The sequence below is a fragment of the Bombina bombina genome, chromosome 2 (genome assembly GCF_027579735.1).
Source record: "Bombina bombina isolate aBomBom1 chromosome 2, aBomBom1.pri, whole genome shotgun sequence".
Classification (NCBI taxonomy): domain Eukaryota; kingdom Metazoa; phylum Chordata; class Amphibia; order Anura; family Bombinatoridae; genus Bombina; species Bombina bombina.
Window position 1 is genome coordinate 603,342,783 of NC_069500.1, and position 17,744 is coordinate 603,360,526.

At 43.3% G+C, this 17,744-nt stretch overlaps 1 protein-coding gene across 2 annotated transcripts in view; it reads right to left on the reverse strand.

Annotated features, from left to right (window-relative positions):
* The window catches only part of ENTREP1 (endosomal transmembrane epsin interactor 1), a 353,321-nt gene that overhangs the window by 126,979 nt on the left and 208,598 nt on the right, over nt 1-17,744 (reverse strand). For both annotated transcript variants that reach the window (XM_053702522.1, XM_053702521.1), the window contains one exon: nt 1,995-2,102. In XM_053702522.1, coding sequence (XP_053558497.1) covers nt 1,995-2,102 — 108 coding nt within the window. The remainder of the gene's footprint in view (nt 1-1,994; nt 2,103-17,744) is intronic.

Consider the following 17,744-nt stretch of genomic DNA (forward strand, 5'->3'; position numbering starts at 1 on the left):
TATACACTATATGGCCAAAAGTATGTAGATACATGACCATCACACCTATAGGAGCTTGTTGGACATCCCACTCTATAGGCATTTATATGGAGTTCCTCACCCCTTTGCGCTTATAACAGCTGCTACTCTTCTGGGAGTGTTTGTGGGAATTTGTTCCCATTCAGCCATAAGAGCATTTGTAAGGTCAGGAACTGATGCCAGACAAGAAGGCCTGGCTCACACTCCAATTCATCCCAAAAGTGTTCATTGGGGTTGAAGTCAGGGCTCAGCGCAGGCCACTTGAGTTTCTCCACACCAAACTCGTCAAATCATGTGTAAAGGCAACTCACTTTGTCCACAAAGTTGGATGCACCCAATTGTCTAAAATGTCTTGTATCATGTAGCATCCAGATGACCCTTCACTAGAACTAAAGGGCTTAAAACCTTGAAACAAAAACGCCCCAGACCTTCATCCCTCCTCCACCAAACTTTACAGTAGGCACTATGCATTCTGGTAGGTAGGGTTCTCCTGGCATATGCCAAACCCAGATTCTTCCAACAGACTGCCAGAGTGAAGCGTGATTCATCATTCCAAAGAACGCATTTCCACTCATCCAAAGGCTCCAGCTGACACATGGTATTGCACAACCATGGAAACCCATTTCATGAAGCTCCTGACAGTTCTTGAGTTGATGTTGCTTCCACAGGCAGTTTTTCAACTCTGTAGTGAGTAATGCAACAGAGTATAGGTGATTTATACATGCTAATCACTTTAGCACTTGGCGGCCCTGCTCTGTGAGTTTGCATGGTCTACCACTTTGCGGTTGGCCTGTTGTTGCATTTCACAATAATAGCACGTACAGTTGACCGGGGGAGATCTAGAATGGCAGAAATTTCATGAACTGACTTGTGGCAAAGATGTCAACCTATTACAGTGCCGGGTGTAAAGTCACAGAGCTTTTCAGTACAACTCATTGTACTGACAATGTTTGTCTTTAAAGATTTAATGGGTATATGTTGGATTATATGCACCTGTTAGCAACAGGTGTGGCTGAAACACCATGAACTCAATAATAAGTAAGTCTTATTAAGAGTAAGACTTAATAATAATAACTGTATATTATTGTTTGTTTAATAGCCATAAATTTAGATGTGGCCTGTAATATGAATCTGCAGTAACATATGTTAGAAATGTGGTCATCTCTGATATAGACATTTTAAACTATATTAATTCATAAAAGTGTTTTTAGAAATTTATGATTTATAGTATTTATGTAGGCCACTCCCACTGGCATTCCCATCTCGTCACATGTGCCTGATATTTCATGCAGACGGCAAGTGGAAATATCTGAGCTGACTGAAATTGTTTGAAAGAAACTGAGAGCTCAGTCTTTACTTGCATACTGGATTGAGGGACAAGTTATATGTGACCGCTCTGGTGGTTTGCACAGATTGTAAAGAGACTTGCAGGATTGCCCAAGCAGCAGGACACTGATTACTTGAACCAGACTTTACTGTATTTTAGTGTGAGTGGTGTGCAGTCGATGCTGTTTTTATAAATCAAACACATGTGATGTTGAAAAGTGTGTGTGTTTTTAACTTGTTATTAAAATGTGTTTCACTTTAAAGTTGCACTTAGTTCCCCTTTGTGCATCTGTCTTTTTATGCTTTGAAGGTTATAATATTTATGTTTTGCCTTTAAATGTGTTTTGTTGTACATCAATTGAGATAAATAGTGTTAGATTTGATACAGTATTTTAAATAAATTGTATTATGAATTAATTACAATTTATTGTGAAATAGAATAAATCATTAAAGGGTTGTAAGCTAGTAGGATACCTTTAGCACTACAATTTGATATTTTCCAATCATCCCCATTGTGAGTTCCAGTTGTGTTGGAGATATGTCGGCACTCTGTTTAATTTACTACAAAAGGTGACTGAAACATTATTTTGCACAAAATAACATATGAATAAAAGAATAGTGTATCATTATACTTTACACCACTCACTTACTGTGCAGACTGTTCTCGTTGTTAATAGCTGTAGGTAACGCAGAGCGGCCGCAACCAAACACACTGTAGTGGTCAGAGCATTCAGGGCACAAAGTGCAAAGAAGACTTTCTAAAAGAAAAACAAATAACCATCATCTATTGATTCATTTTTGAACTGACAAGGAAAACCTGTTTGCATATTGTTGCCCAGTAGAGATGTACTAGTGGGTTACATTGCAAGCCATCAAAAAAAAACAAAAAACACTTAGGCCTAGTTTCCATCGAGGTGGTAAAGTTTAGAAACTGGTGGTAAAAAAAATTCTAAATAGACTTTAATGGAGATAACTGTTTTTACAATCAGTTTCCAAACTTTACCACCTCAATAGAAACTAGGCCTTAGTCTGTCTTAAAGGGCAAGTCAACCCAAAAAAATTCTTACTTATACAGATAACGTTTCTAATTATTAAAGTGAATGTAAATTTTGATGCTAAAATTTAAAATTTTTTATTAAAACAGGGGCACTTTAATTCATCAAAATTTACATTTCACTCGTGTTGTGTAAACATACTTACCATTTAATCTTGACAGCAGCTCCAGCTTCCTCTGCCCGTCGCAAAGCCTCTTCCTGGGTCTAAAATGAGGAATCAGGCTTCCTCCAATCACAGCGTTGAATCAGACATTGATTCCCCCAGGGGGGAAGCTGTGATTGGAGGATGACCTATCCATAATTTCTGACATCAGAAATGGCTTGTGACGACCGGAGGAAGCTGGAGCTGCTGTCAAGTTTAAAAGGTAAGTTGGTTTTTTTCACAACACGAGTGAAATGTAAATTTTGATGAATTAAAGTGCCCCTGTTTTTAATCGAATTTTTAAAAAGCGGCACTTTAGCATCAAAAACAGAATTTATGTTTACCTGATAAATTACTTTCTCCAACGGTGTGTCCGGTCCACGGCGTCATCCTTACTTGTGGGATATTCTCTTCCCCAACAGGAAATGGCAAAGAGCCCAGCAAAGCTGGTCACATGATCCCTCCTAGGCTCCGCCTTCCCCAGTCATTCGACCGACGTAAAGGAGGAATATTTGCATAGGAGAAATCATATGATACCGTGGTGACTGTAGTTAAAGAAAATAAATTATCAGACCTGATTAAAAAACCAGGGCGGGCCGTGGACCGGACACACCGTTGGAGAAAGTAATTTATCAGGTAAACATAAATTCTGTTTTCTCCAACATAGGTGTGTTTGGTCCACGGCGTCATCCTTACTTGTGGGAACCAATACCAAAGCTTTAGGACACGGATGAAGGGAGGGAGCAAATCAGGTCACCTAGATGGAAGGCACCACGGCTTGCAAAACCTTTCTCCCAAAAATAGCCTCAGAAGAAGCAAAAGTATCAAATTTGTAAAATTTAGTAAAAGTGTGCAGTGAAGACCAAGTCGCTGCCTTACATATCTGATCAACAGAAGCCTCGTTCTTGAAGGCCCATGTGGAAGCCACGGCCCTAGTGGAATGAGCTGTGATTCTTTCAGGAGGCTGCCGTCCGGCAGTCTCGTAAGCCAATCTGATGATGCTTTTAAGCCAAAAAGAGAGAGAGGTAGAAGTTGCTTTTTGACCTCTCCTTTTACCAGAATAAACAACAAACAAGGAAGATGTTTGTCTAAAATCCTTTGTAGCATCTAAATAGAATTTTAGAGCACGAACTACATCCAAATTGTGCAACAAACGTTCCTTCTTTGAAACTGGATTCGGACACAAAGAAGGCACGACTATCTCCTGGTTAATGTTTTTGTTAGAAACAACTTTCGGAAGAAAACCAGGTTTAGTACGCAAAACCACCTTATCTGCATGGAACACCAGATAAGGAGGAGAACACTGCAGAGCAGATAACTCTGAAACTCTTCTAGCAGAAGAAATTGCAACCAAAAACAAAACTTTCCAAGATAATAACTTAATATCAACGGAATGTAAGGGTTCAAACGGAACCCCCTGAAGAACTGAAAGAACTAAATTGAGACTCCAAGGAGGAGTCAAAGGTTTGTAAACAGGCTTGATTCTAACCAGAGCCTGAACAAAAGCTTGAACATCTGGCACAGCTGCCAGCTTTTTGTGAAGTAACACAGACAAAGCAGAAATCTGTCCCTTCAAAGAACTTGCAGATAATCCTTTCTCCAAACCTTCTTGAAGAAAGGATAGAATCTTAGGAATTTTTATCTTGTCCCAAGGGAATCCTTTAGATTCACACCAACAGATATATTTTTTCCATATTTTATGGTAGATTTTTCTAGTTACAGGCTTTCTGGCCTGAACAAGAGTATCAATGACAGAATCTGAGAACCCTCGCTTTGATAAAATCAAGCGTTCAATCTCCAAGCAGTCAGTTGGAGTGAGACCAGATTCGGATGTTCGAACGCACCTTGAACAAGAAGGTCCCGTCTCAAAGGTAGCTTCCATGGTGGAGTCGATGACATATTCACCAGGTCTGCATACCAAGTCCTGCGTGGCCACGCAGGAGCTATCAAGATCACCGATGCCCTCTCCTGATTGATCCTGGCTACCAGCCTGGGGATGAGAGGAAACGGTGGGAATACATAAGCTAGTTTGAAGGTCCAAGGTGCTACTAGTGCATCTACTAGAGTCGCCTTGGGATCCCTGGATCTGGACCCGTAGCAAGGAACCTTGAAGTTCTGACGAGAGGCCATCAGATCCATGTCTGGAATGCCCCACAACTGAGTAATTTGGGCAAAGATTTCCGGATGGAGTTCCCACTCCCCCGGATGAAATGTCTGACGACTCAGAAAATCCGCTTCCCAATTTTCCACTCCTGGGATGTGGATTGCAGACAAGTGGCAGGAGTGAGTCTCCGCCCATTGAATGATTTTGGTCACTTCTTCCATCGCCAGGGAACTCCTTGTTCCCCCTTGATGGTTGATATACGCAACAGTCGTCATGTTGTCCGATTGAAACCGTATGAATTTGGCCTTTGCTAGCTGAGGCCAAGCCTTGAGAGCATTGAATATCGCTCTCAGTTCCAGAATATTTATCGGGAGAAGAGATTCTTCCCGAGACCAAAGACCCTGAGCTTTCAGGAGTCCCCAGACCGCGCCCCAGCCCACCAGACTGGCGTCGGTCGTGACAATGACCCACTCTGGTCTGCGGAAGCTCATCCCCTGTGACAGGTTGTCCAGGGACAGCCACCAACGGAGTGAATCTCTGGTCCTCTGATCTACTTGTATCGTCGGAGACAAGTCTGTATAATCCCCATTCCACTGACTGAGCATGCACAGTTGTAATGGTCTCAGATGAATTCGCGCGAAAGGAACTATGTCCATTGCCGCGACCATCAAACCTATTACTTCCATGCACTGCGCTATGGAAGGAAGAGGAACAGAATGAAGTACTTGACAAGAGTTTAGAAGTTTTGATTTTCTGGCCTCTGTCAGAAAAATCCTCATTTCTAAGGAGTCTATTATTGTTCCCAAGAAGGGAACTCTTGTTGACGGAGATAGAGAACTTTTTTCTACGTTCACTTTCCACCCGTGAGATCTGAGAAAGGCCAGGACAATGTCCGTATGAGCCTTTGCTTGTGGAAGGGACGACGCTTGAATCAGAATGTCGTCCAAGTAAGGTACTACTGCAATGCCCCTTGGTCGTAGCACCGCTAGAAGGGACCCCAGTACCTTTGTGAAAATTCTTGGAGCAGTGGCTAATCCGAATGGAAGTGCCACAAACTGGTAATGCTTGTCCAGAAAGGCGAACCTTAGGAACCGATGATGTTCCTTGTGGATAGGAATATGTAGATACGCATCCTTTAAATCCACCGTGGTCATGAATTGACCTTCCTGGATGGAAGGAAGAATTGTTCGAAAAAGGTTTCCATTTTGAACGATGGAACCTTGAGAAACTTGTTTAGGATCTTGAGATCTAAGATTGGTCTGAATGTTCCCTCTTTTTTGGGAACTATGAACAGATTGGAGTAGAACCCCATCCCTTGCTCTCCTAATGGAACAGGATGAATCACTCCCATTTTTAACAGGTCTTCTACACAATGTAAGAATGCCTGTTTTTTTATGTGGTCTGAAGACAATTGAGACCTGTGGAACCTCCCCCTTGGGGGAAGCCCCTTGAATTCCAGAAGATAACCTTGGGAGACTATTTCCAGCGCCCAAGGATCCAGAACATCACTTGCCCAAGCCTGAGTGAAGAGAGAGAGTCTGCCCCCCACCAGATCCGGTCCTGGATCGGGGGCCAACATCTCATGCTGTCTTGGTAGCAGTGGCAGGTTTCTTGGCCTGCTTACCTTTGTTCCAGCCTTGCATTGGCCTCCAGGCTGGCTTGGCTTGAGAAGTATTACCCTCTTGCTTAGAGGATGTAGCACTTGGGGCTGGTCCGTTTCTGCGAAAGGGACGAAAATTTGGTTTATTTTTAGCCTTGAAAGACCTATCCTGAGGAAGGGCGTGGCCCTTGCCCCCAGTGATATCAGAAATAATCTCTTTCAAGTCAGGGCCAAACAGCGTTTTCCCCTTGAAAGGAATGTTAAGCAATTTGTTCTTGGAAGACGCATCCGCTGACCAAGATTTTAGCCAAAGCGCTCTGCGCGCCACAATAGCAAACCCAGAATTTTTCGCCGCTAATCTAGCCAATTGCAAAGTGGCGTCTAAGGCAAAAGAGTTAGCCAATTTGAGAGCATGAATTCTGTCCAAAATCTCCTCATAAGAAGAATCTTTATTGAGCGCCTTTTCTAGTTCATCGAACCAGAAACACGCTGCTGTAGTGACAGGAACAATGCATGAAATTGGTTGTAGAAGGTAACCTTGCTGAACAAACATCTTTTTAAGCAAACCCTCTAATTTTTTATCCATAGGATCTTTGAAAGCACAACTATCTTCTATGGGGATAGTGGTGCGTTTGTTTAGAGTAGAAACCACCCCCTCGACCTTGGGGACTGTCTGCCATAAGTCCTTTCTGGGGTTGACCATAGGAAACAATTTCTTAAATATAGGGGGAGGGACGAAAGGTATGCCGGGCCTTTCCCATTCTTTGTTTACAATGTCCGCCACCCGCTTGGGTATAGGAAAAGCTTCGGGGGGCCCCGGGACCTCTAGGAACTTGTCCATCTTACATAATTTCTCTGGAATGACCAAATTCTCACAATCATCCAGAGTAGATAACACCTCCTTAAGCAGAGCGCGGAGATGTTCCAATTTAAATTTGAATGTAATCACATCAGGTTCAGCTTGTTGAGAAATTTTCCCTGAATCTGAAATTTCTCCCTCAGACAAAACCTCCCTGGCCCCCTCAGACTGGTGTAGGGGCACTTCAGAACCATTATCATCAGCGTCCTCATGCTCTTCAGTATTTTCTAAAACAGAGCAGTCGCGCTTTCGCTGATAAGTGGGCATTTTGGCTAAAATGTTTTTGATAGAATTATCCATTACAGCCGTTAATTGTTGCATAGTAAGGAGTATTGGCGCACTAGATGTACTAGGGGCCTCCTGTGTGGGCAAGACTGGCGTAGACGAAGGAGGGGATGATGCAGTACCATGCTTACTCCCCTCACTTGAGGAATCATCTTGGGCATCATTTTCTCTAAATTTTGTGTCACATAAATCACATCTATTTAAATGAGAAGGAACCTTGGCTTCCCCACATACAGAACACAGTCTATCTGATAGTTCAGACATGTTAAACAGGCATAAACTTGATAACAAAGTACAAAAAACGTTTTAAAATAAAACCGTTACTGTCACTTTAAATTTTAAACTGAACACACTTTATTACTGCAAATGTGAAAAAGTATGAAGGAATTGTTCAAAATTCACCAAAATTTCACCACAGTGTCTAAAAGCCTTAAAAGTATTGCACACCAAATTTGAAAGCTTTAACTCTTAAAATAACGGAACCGGAGCCGTTTTTATATTTAACCCCTATACAGTCCCTGGTATCTGCTTTGCTGAGACCCAACCAAGCCCAAAGGGGAATACGATACCAAATGACGCCTTCAGAAAGCTTTTTCTATGTATCTGAGCTCCTCACACATGCATCTGCATGTCTTGCTTCCCAAAAACAACTGCGCAATAGAGGCGCGAAAATGAGGCTCTGCCTATGATTAGGGAAAGCCCCTAGAGAAAAAGGTGTCCAATACAGTGCCTGCCGGTTATTTTACATAATTCCCAAGAATAAAATAATTCCTCAAAGCTATGAAGTATTAAAAATGCTTATATATCAATCGTTTTAGCCCAGAAAATGTCTACCAGTCTTAAAAGCCCTTGTGAAGCCCTTTATTCTTATGTAATAAAAATGGCTTACCGGATCCCATAGGGAAAATGACAGCTTCCAGCATTACCTAGTCTTGTTAGAAATGTGTCATACCTCAAGCAGCAAAAGTCTGCTCACTGTTTCCCCCAACTGAACTTAATTCCTCTCAACAGTCCTGTGTGGAAACAGCCATCGATTTTAGTAACGGTTGCTAAAATCATTTTCCTCTTACAAACAGAAATCTTCATCTCTTTTCTGTTTCAGAGTAAATAGTACATACCAGCACTATTTTAAAATAACAAACTCTTGATTGAAGAATAAAAACTACATTTAAACACCAAAAAACTCTAAGCCATCTCCGTGGAGATGTTGCCTGTACAACGGCAAAGAGAATGACTGGGGAAGGCGGAGCCTAGGAGGGATCATGTGACCAGCTTTGCTGGGCTCTTTGCCATTTCCTGTTGGGGAAGAGAATATCCCACAAGTAAGGATGACGCCGTGGACCGGACACACCTATGTTGGAGAAATTTACATTTACTTTAATATAACAAACTGTAGCCCACTTTTGATAAACGCATGTTGTGCAAGTAAAAATACTTACAAGTTGTCCCTCGGCCGTTTTGAAATGGCTGCCTGCCCCCTCCACTCTATTTCTTCAACCCCCATCTTCCTCATCTGCCAGTGAATGTAAGTTTTTGATTCTCTACGCTCCGGAGCATGCGCAATGTGTGATTTTATTGCAGGGGGCCTTTTTAATCAGGGACTAGAAAAAAAACAGAATTTATGTTTACCTGATAAATTTCTTTCTCCAACGGTGTGTCCGGTCCACGGCGTCATCCTTACTTGTGGGATATTCTCTTCCCCAACAGGAAATGGCAAAGAGCCCAGCAAAGCTGGTCACATGATCCCTCCTAGGCTCCGCCTACCCCAGTCATTCGACCGACGTTAAGGAGGAATATTTGCATAGGAGAAACCATATGGTACCGTGGTGACTGTAGTTAAAGAAAATAAAATATCAGACCTGATTAAAAAAACCAGGGCGGGCCGTGGACCGGACACACCGTTGGAGAAAGAAATTTATCAGGTAAACATAAATTCTGTTTTCTCCAACATAGGTGTGTCCGGTCCACGGCGTCATCCTTACTTGTGGGAACCAATACCAAAGCTTTAGGACACGGATGAAGGGAGGGAGCAAATCAGGTCACCTAAATGGAAGGCACCACGGCTTGCAAAACCTTTCTCCCAAAAATAGCCTCAGAAGAAGCAAAAGTATCAAACTTGTAAAATTTAGTAAAAGTGTGCAGTGAAGACCAAGTCGCTGCCCTACATATCTGATCAACAGAAGCCTCGTTCTTGAAGGCCCATGTGGAAGCCACAGCCCTAGTGGAATGAGCTGTGATTCTTTCGGGAGGCTGCCGTCCGGCAGTCTCGTAAGCCAATCTGATGATGCTTTTAATCCAAAAAGAGAGAGAGGTAGAAGTTGCTTTTTGACCTCTCCTTTTACCTGAATAAACAACAAACAAGGAAGATGTTTGTCTAAAATCCTTTGTAGCATCTAAATAGAATTTTAGAGCGCGAACAACATCCAAATTGTGCAACAAACGTTCCTTCTTTGAAACTGGTTTTGGACACAGAGAAGGTACGATAATCTCCTGGTTAATGTTTTTGTTAGAAACAACTTTTGGAAGAAAACCAGGTTTAGTACGTAAAACCACCTTATCTGCATGGAACACCAGATAAGGAGGAGAACACTGCAGAGCAGATAATTCTGAGACTCTTCTAGCAGAAGAAATCGCAACTAAAAACAAAACTTTCCAAGATAATAACTTAATATCAACGGAATGTAAGGGTTCAAACGGAACCCCCTGAAGAACTGAAAGAACTAAATTGAGACTCCAAGGAGGAGTCAAAGGTTTGTAAACAGGCTTGATTCTAACCAGAGCCTGAACAAAGGCTTGAACATCTGGCACAGCTGCCAGCTTTTTGTGAAGTAATACCGACAAGGCAGAAATCTGTCCCTTCAGGGAACTTGCAGATAATCCTTTTTCCAATCCTTCTTGAAGGAAGGATAGAATCCTAGGAATCTTAACCTTGTCCCAAGGGAATCCTTTAGATTCACACCAACAGATATATTTTTTCCAAATTTTGTGGTAAATCTTTCTAGTCACAGGCTTTCTGGCCTGAACAAGAGTATCGATCACAGAATCTGAGAATCCTCGCTTCGATAAAATCAAGCGTTCAATCTCCAAGCAGTCAGCTGGAGTGAAACCAGATTCGGATGTTCGAACGGACCCTGAACAAGAAGGTCTCGTCTCAAAGGTAGCTTCCAAGGTGGAGCCGATGACATATTCACCAGATCTGCATACCAAGTCCTGCGTGGCCACGCAGGAGCTATCAAGATCACCGACGCCCTCTCCTGCTTGATCCTGGCTATCAGCCTGGGGATGAGAGGAAATGGCGGGAACACATAAGCTAGTTTGAAGGTCCAAGGTGCTACTAGTGCATCCACTAGAGCCGCCTTGGGATCCCTGGATCTGGCCCCGTAGCAAGGAACTTTGAAGTTCTGACGAGAGGCCATCAGATCCATGTCTGGAATGCCCCACAGGTGAGTGACTTGGGCAAAGATTTCCGGATGGAGTTCCCACTCCCCCGGATGCAATGTCTGACGACTCAGAAAATCCGCTTCCCAATTTTCCACTCCTGGGATGTGGATAGCAGACAGGTGGCAGGAGTGAGACTCCGCCCAAAGAATAATTTTGGTTACTTCTTCCATCGCTAGGGAACTCCTTGTTCCCCCCTGATGGTTGATGTACGCAACAGTCGTCATGTTGTCTGATTGAAACCGTATGAACCTGGTCCTCGCAAGCTGGGGCCAGGCCTGGAGCGCATTGAATATCGCTCTCAGTTCCAGAATATTTATCGGTAGAAGAGATTCTTCCCGAGACCAAAGACCCTGAGCTTTCAGGGATCCCCAGACCGCGCCCCAGCCTATCAGACTGGCGTCGGTCGTGACAATGACCCACTCTGGTCTGTGGAACATCATCCCTTGAGACAGATTGTCCAGGGACAGCCACCAACGGAGTGAGTCTCTGGTCCTCTGATTTACTTGTATCTTCGGAGACAAGTCTGTATAGTCCCCATTCCACTGACTGAGCATGCACAGTTGTAATGGTCTTAGATGAATGCGCGCAAAAGGAACTATGTCCATCGCCGCCACCATCAACCCGATCACTTCCATGCACTGAGCTATGGAAGGAAGAGGAACGGAATGAAGTATCCGACAAGAGTCCAGAAGCTTTGTTTTTCTGGCCTCTGTTAGAAAGATCCTCATTTCTAAGGAGTCTATAATTGTTCCCAAGAAGGGAACCCTTGTTGACGGGGATAGAGAACTCTTTTCCACGTTCACTTTCCAGCCGTGAGATCTGAGAAAGGCCAGGACAATGTCCGTGTGAGCCTTTGCTTGAGGAAGGGACGACGCTTGAATCAGAATGTCGTCCAGGTAAGGTACTACTGCAATGCCCCTTGGTCTTAGCACCGCTAGAAGGGACCCTAGTACCTTTGTGAAAATCCTTGGAGCAGTGGCTAATCCGAAAGGAAGCGCCACGAACTGGTAATGTTTGTCCAGGAATGCAAACCTTAGGAACCGATGATGTTCCTTGTGGATAGGAATATGTAGATACGCATCCTTTAAATCCACCGTGGTCATAAATTGACCTTCCTGGATGGAAGGAAGGATAGTTCGAATGGTTTCCATCTTGAACGATGGGACCTTGAGAAATTTGTTTAAGATCTTGAGATCTAGGATTGGTCTGAACGTTCCCTCTTTTTTGGGAACTATGAACAGATTGGAGTAGAACCCCATCCCTTGTTCTCTTAATGGAACAGGATGAATTACTCCCATTTTTAACAGGTCTTCTACACAATGTAAGAACGCCTGTCTTTTTATGTGGTCTGAAGACAACTGCGACTTGTGGAACCTCCCCCTTGGGGGAAGTCCCTTGAATTCCAGAAGATAACCCTGGGAGACTATTTCTAGCGCCCAAGGATCCAGAACATCTCTTGCCCAAGCCTGAGCGAAGAGAGAGAGTCTGCCCCCCACCAGATCCGGTCCCGGATCGGGGGCCAATATTTCATGCTGTCTTGGTAGCAGTGGCAGGTTTCTTGGCCTGCTTTCCCTTGTTCCAGCCTTGCATTGGTCTCCAAGCTGGCTTGGCCTGAGAAGTATTACCCTCTTGCTTAGAGGACGTAGCACCTTGGGCTGGTCCGTTTTTACGAAAGGGACGAAAATTAGGTCTATTTTTTGCCTTGAAGGGCCGATCCTGAGGAAGGGCGTGGCCCTTACCCCCAGTGATATCAGAGATAATCTCTTTCAAGTCAGGACCAAACAGCGTTTTCCCCTTGAAAGGAATGTTTAGTAGCTTGTTCTTGGAAGACGCATCAGCCGACCAAGATTTCAACCAAAGCGCTCTGCGCGCCACAATAGCAAACCCAGAGTTCTTAGCCGCTAACTTAGCCAATTGCAAAGAGGCGTCTAGAGTGAAAGAATTAGCCAATTTGAGAGCATTGATTCTGTCCATAATCTCCTCATAAGGAGGAGAGTCACTATCGAGCACCTTAAGCAGTTCATCAAACCAGAAATATGCGGCTGTAGTGACAGGGACAATGCATGAAATGGGTTGTAGAAGGTAACCCTGCTGAACAAACATCTTTTTAAGCAAACCTTCTAATTTTTTATCCATAGGATCTTTGAAAGCACAACTATCCTCTATGGGAATAGTGGTGCGTTTGTTTAAAGTAGAAACCGCTCCCTCGACCTTGGGGACTGACTGCCATAAGTCCTTTCTGGGGTCGACCATAGGAAACAATTTTTTAAATATGGGGGGAGGGACGAAAGGAATACCGGGCCTTTCCCATTCTTTATTAACAATGTCCGCCACCCGCTTGGGTATAGGAAAAGCTTCTGGGAGCCCCGGCACCTCTAGGAACTTGTCCATTTTACATAGTTTCTCTGGGATGACTACATTTTCACAATCATCCAGAGTGGATAATACCTCCTTAAGCAAAATGCGGAGATGTTCCAATTTAAATTTAAATGTAATCACATCAGATTCAGCCTGCTGAGAAATGTTCCCTAAATCAGTAATTTCTCCCTCAGACAAAACCTCCCTGGCCCCCTCAGATTGGGTTAGGGGCCCTTCAGAGATATTAATATCAGCGTCGTCATGCTCTTCAGTAACTAAAACAGAGCAGCCACGCTTACGCTGACAAGGGTTCATTTTGGCTAAAATGTTTTTGACAGAATTATCCATTACAGCCGTTAATTGTTGCATAGTAAGGAGTATTGGCGCGCTAGATGTACTAGGGGCCTCCTGAGTGGGCAAGACTCGTGTAGACGAAGGAGGGAATGATGCAGTACCATGCTTACTCCCCTCACTTGAGGAATCATCTTGGGCATCATTGTCATTATCACATAAATCACATTTATTTAAATGAATAGGAATTCTGGCTTCCCCACATTCAGAACACAGTCTATCTGGTAGTTCAGACATGTTAAACAGGCATAAACTTGATCAGAAAATACAAAAAACGTTTTAAAATAAAACCGTTACTGTCACTTTAAATTTTAAACTGAACACACTTTATTACTGCAATTGCGAAAAAACATGAAGGAATTGTTCAAAATTCACCAAATTTTCACCACAGCGTCTTAAAGCCTTGAAAATATTGCACACCAATTTTGGAAGCTTTAACCCTTAAAATAACGGAACCGGAGCCGTTTTAAGCTTTAAACCCCTTTACAGTCCCTGGTATCTGCTTTGCTGAGACCCAACCAAACCCAAAGGGGAATACGATACCAAATGACGCCTTCAGAAGTCTTTTATAAGTATCAGAGCTCCTCTCACATGCGACTGCATGCCATGCCTCTCAAAAACAAGTGCGCAACACCGGCGCGAAAATGAGACTCTGCCTATGCTTTGGGAAAGCCCCTAAAGAATAAGGTGTCTAAAACAGTGCCTGCCGATATTATTAAATCAAAATACCCAGAATAAATGATTCCTCAAGGCTAAATAAGTGTTAATATCAATCGATTTAGCCCAAAAAAAGTCTACAGTTTAAATAAGCCCTTGTGAAGCCCTTATTTACAATCGTAATAAACATGGCTTACCGGATCCCATAGGGAAAATGACAGCTTCCAGCATTACATCGTCTTGTTAGAATGTGTCATACCTCAAGCAGCAAGAGACTGCAAACTGTTCCCCCAACTGAAGTTAATTGCTCTCAACAGTCCTGTGTGGAACAGCCATGGATTTTAGTTACGGTTGCTAAAATCATTTTCCTCATACAAACAGAATTCTTCATCTCTTTTCTGTTTCTGAGTAAATAGTACGTACCAGCACTATTTGAAAATAACAAACTCTTGATTGAATAATGAAAAACTACAGTTAAACACTAAAAAACTCTAAGCCATCTCCGTGGAGATGTTGCCTGTACAACGGCAAAGAGAATGACTGGGGTAGGCGGAGCCTAGGAGGGATCATGTGACCAGCTTTGCTGGGCTCTTTGCCATTTCCTGTTGGGGAAGAGAATATCCCACAAGTAAGGATGACGCCGTGGACCGGACACACCTATGTTGGAGAAACAGAATTTATGCTTACCTGATAAATTACTTTCTCCAACGGTGTGTCCGGTCCATGGCGTCATCCTTACTTGTGGGATATCTCTTCCCCAACAGGAAATGGCAAAGAGTCCCAGCAAAGCTGGCCATATAGTCCCTCCTAGGCTCCGCCCACCCGTCATTCGACCGACGGACAGGAGGAAAAATATATAGGAGAAACCATATGGTACCGTGGTGACTGTAGTTAGAGAAAATAATTCATCAGACCTGATTAAAAAACCAGGGCGGGCCGTGGACCGGACACACCGTTGGAGAAAGTAATTTATCAGGTAAGCATAAATTCTGTTTTCTCCAACATTGGTGTGTCCGGTCCACGGCGTCATCCTTACTTGTGGGAACCAATACCAAAGCTTTAGGACACGGATGAAGGGAGGGAGCAAATCAGGTTACCTAAACGGAAGGCACCACAGCTTGCAAAACCTTTCTCCCAAAAATAGCCTCCGAAGAAGCAAAAGTATCAAATTTGTAAAATTTGGCAAAAGTGTGCAGTGAAGACCAAGTCGCTGCCTTACATATCTGGTCAACAGAAGCCTCGTTCTTGAAGGCCCATGTGGAAGCCACAGCCCTAGTGGAGTGAGCTGTGATTCTTTCAGGAGGCTGCCGTCCGGCAGTCTCATAAGCCAATCGGATGATGCTTTTAAGCCAAAAGGAAAGAGAGGTAGAAGTCGCTTTTTGACCTCTCCTTTTACCAGAATAAACAACAAACAAGGAAGATGTTTGTCTGAAATCTTTTGTAGCCTCTAAATAGAATTTTAGAGCACGGACTACGTCCAAATTGTGTAACAAACGTTCCTTCTTTGAAACTGGATTCGGACATAAAGAAGGAACTATCTCCTGGTTAATATTTTTGTTAGAAACAACCTTAGGAAGAAAACCAGGCTTAGTACGCAAAACCACCTTATCTGCATGGAACACCAGATAGGGCGGAGAACACTGCAGAGCAGATAACTCTGAAACTCTTCTAGCAGAAGAAATTGCAACCAAAAACAAAACTTTCCAAGATAGTAACTTAATATCTATGGAATGTAAAGGTTCAAACGGAACCCCTTAAAGAACTGAAAGAACTAGATTTAGACTCCAGGGAGGAGTCAAAGGTCTGTAAACAGGCTTGATCCTAACCAGAGCCTGAACAAATGCTTGAACATCTGGCACAGCTGCCAGTCTTTTGTGTAGTATGACAGATAAAGCAGAGATCTGTCCCTTTAGAGAACTTGCAGATAATCCTTTCTCCAAACCTTCTTGTAGAAAGGAGAGAATCTTAGGAATTTTTATCTTATTCCATGGGAATCCTTTGGATTCACACCAACAGATATATCTTTTCCATATTTTATGGTAAATCTTTCTAGTTACCGGTTTTCTGGCCTGAACCAGAGTATCTATCACAGAATCTGAAAACCCACGCTTCAATAGAATCAAGCGTTCAATCTCCAAGCCGTCAGCTGGAGGGAGACCAGATTTGGATGTTCGAATGGACCCTGAACAAGAAGGTCCTGTCTCAAAGGTAGCTTCCATGGTGGAGCCGATGACATATTCACCAGGTCTGCATACCAAGTCCTGCGTGGCCACGCAGGAGCTATCAAGATCACCGAGGCCCTCTCCTGATTGATCCTGGCTACCAGCCTGGGAATGAGAGGAAACAGTGGAAATACATAAGCTAGGTTGAAGGTCCAAGGTGCTACTAGTGCATCTACTAGAGTCGCCTTGGGATCCCTGGATCTGGACCCGTAGCAAGGAACCTTGAAGTTCTGACGAGACGCCATCAGATCCATGTCTGGAATGCCCCATAATTGAGTTATTTGGGCAAAGATCTCCGGATGGAGTTCCCACTCCCCCGGATGGAATGTCTGACGACTCAGAAAATCTGCCTCCCAGTTTTCCACACCTGGGATGTGGATCGCAGACAGGTCGCCTTCTAGAAGCTTTTCCAGCAATTTTTAGATCCTCACACATGCATCTGCATGCCCTGCTCTCAAAAAACAACTGCGCAGTAATGGCGCGAAAATGAGGCTCAGTCTACAACTAGGAAGGCCCCCTGACTGGAAAAGGTGTCTAACACAGTGCCTGCCGTTTAATAAACGTTCCCCAAGTTTATAAATGCAAATTGTCAGCATAAATATGAATAAAATGCCCAAATAAAGCAATCGATTTAGCCCATAAAAATGTCTACCAGTTTTTTAGCCCATAATAAGCCCTTTATTCTGTTTGTTTGACTAAGAAAATGGCTTACCGGTCCCCATGAGGGGAAATGACAGCCTTCCAGCATTACATCATCTTGTTAGAAATATAGCTAGTCATACCTTAAGCAGAAAAGTCTGCTAACTGCTTCCCCCAACTGAAGTTACTTCATCTCAACAGTCCTATGTGGAAACAGCAATCGATTTTAGTTACTGTCTGCTAAAATCATCTTCCTCTCACAAACAGAAATCTTCATCCTTTTCTGTTTCAGAGTAAATAGTACATACCAGCACTATTTTAAAATAACAAACACTTGATAGAAGAATAAAAACTACATTTAAACACCAAAAAAAACTCTTAACCATCTCCGTGGAGATGTTGCCTGTGCAACGGCAAAGAGAATGACTGGCGTGGGCGGAGCCTAGGAGGGACTATATGGCCAGCTTTGCTGGGACTCTTTGCCATTTCCTGTTGGGGAAGAGATATCCCACAAGTAAGGATGACGCCGTGGACCGGACACACCAATGTTGGAGAAAAATGCTCAGTTTCATAGCGGTTCCTATATGGGTCGGACCAGTGTACTTCTTAGTTTTGGGTGAAACTTGCTTTATTTTTTTTCAAAAGTACAGTGTCTCATATTGCAGTGAGAAGACCAAGAAATTGGTT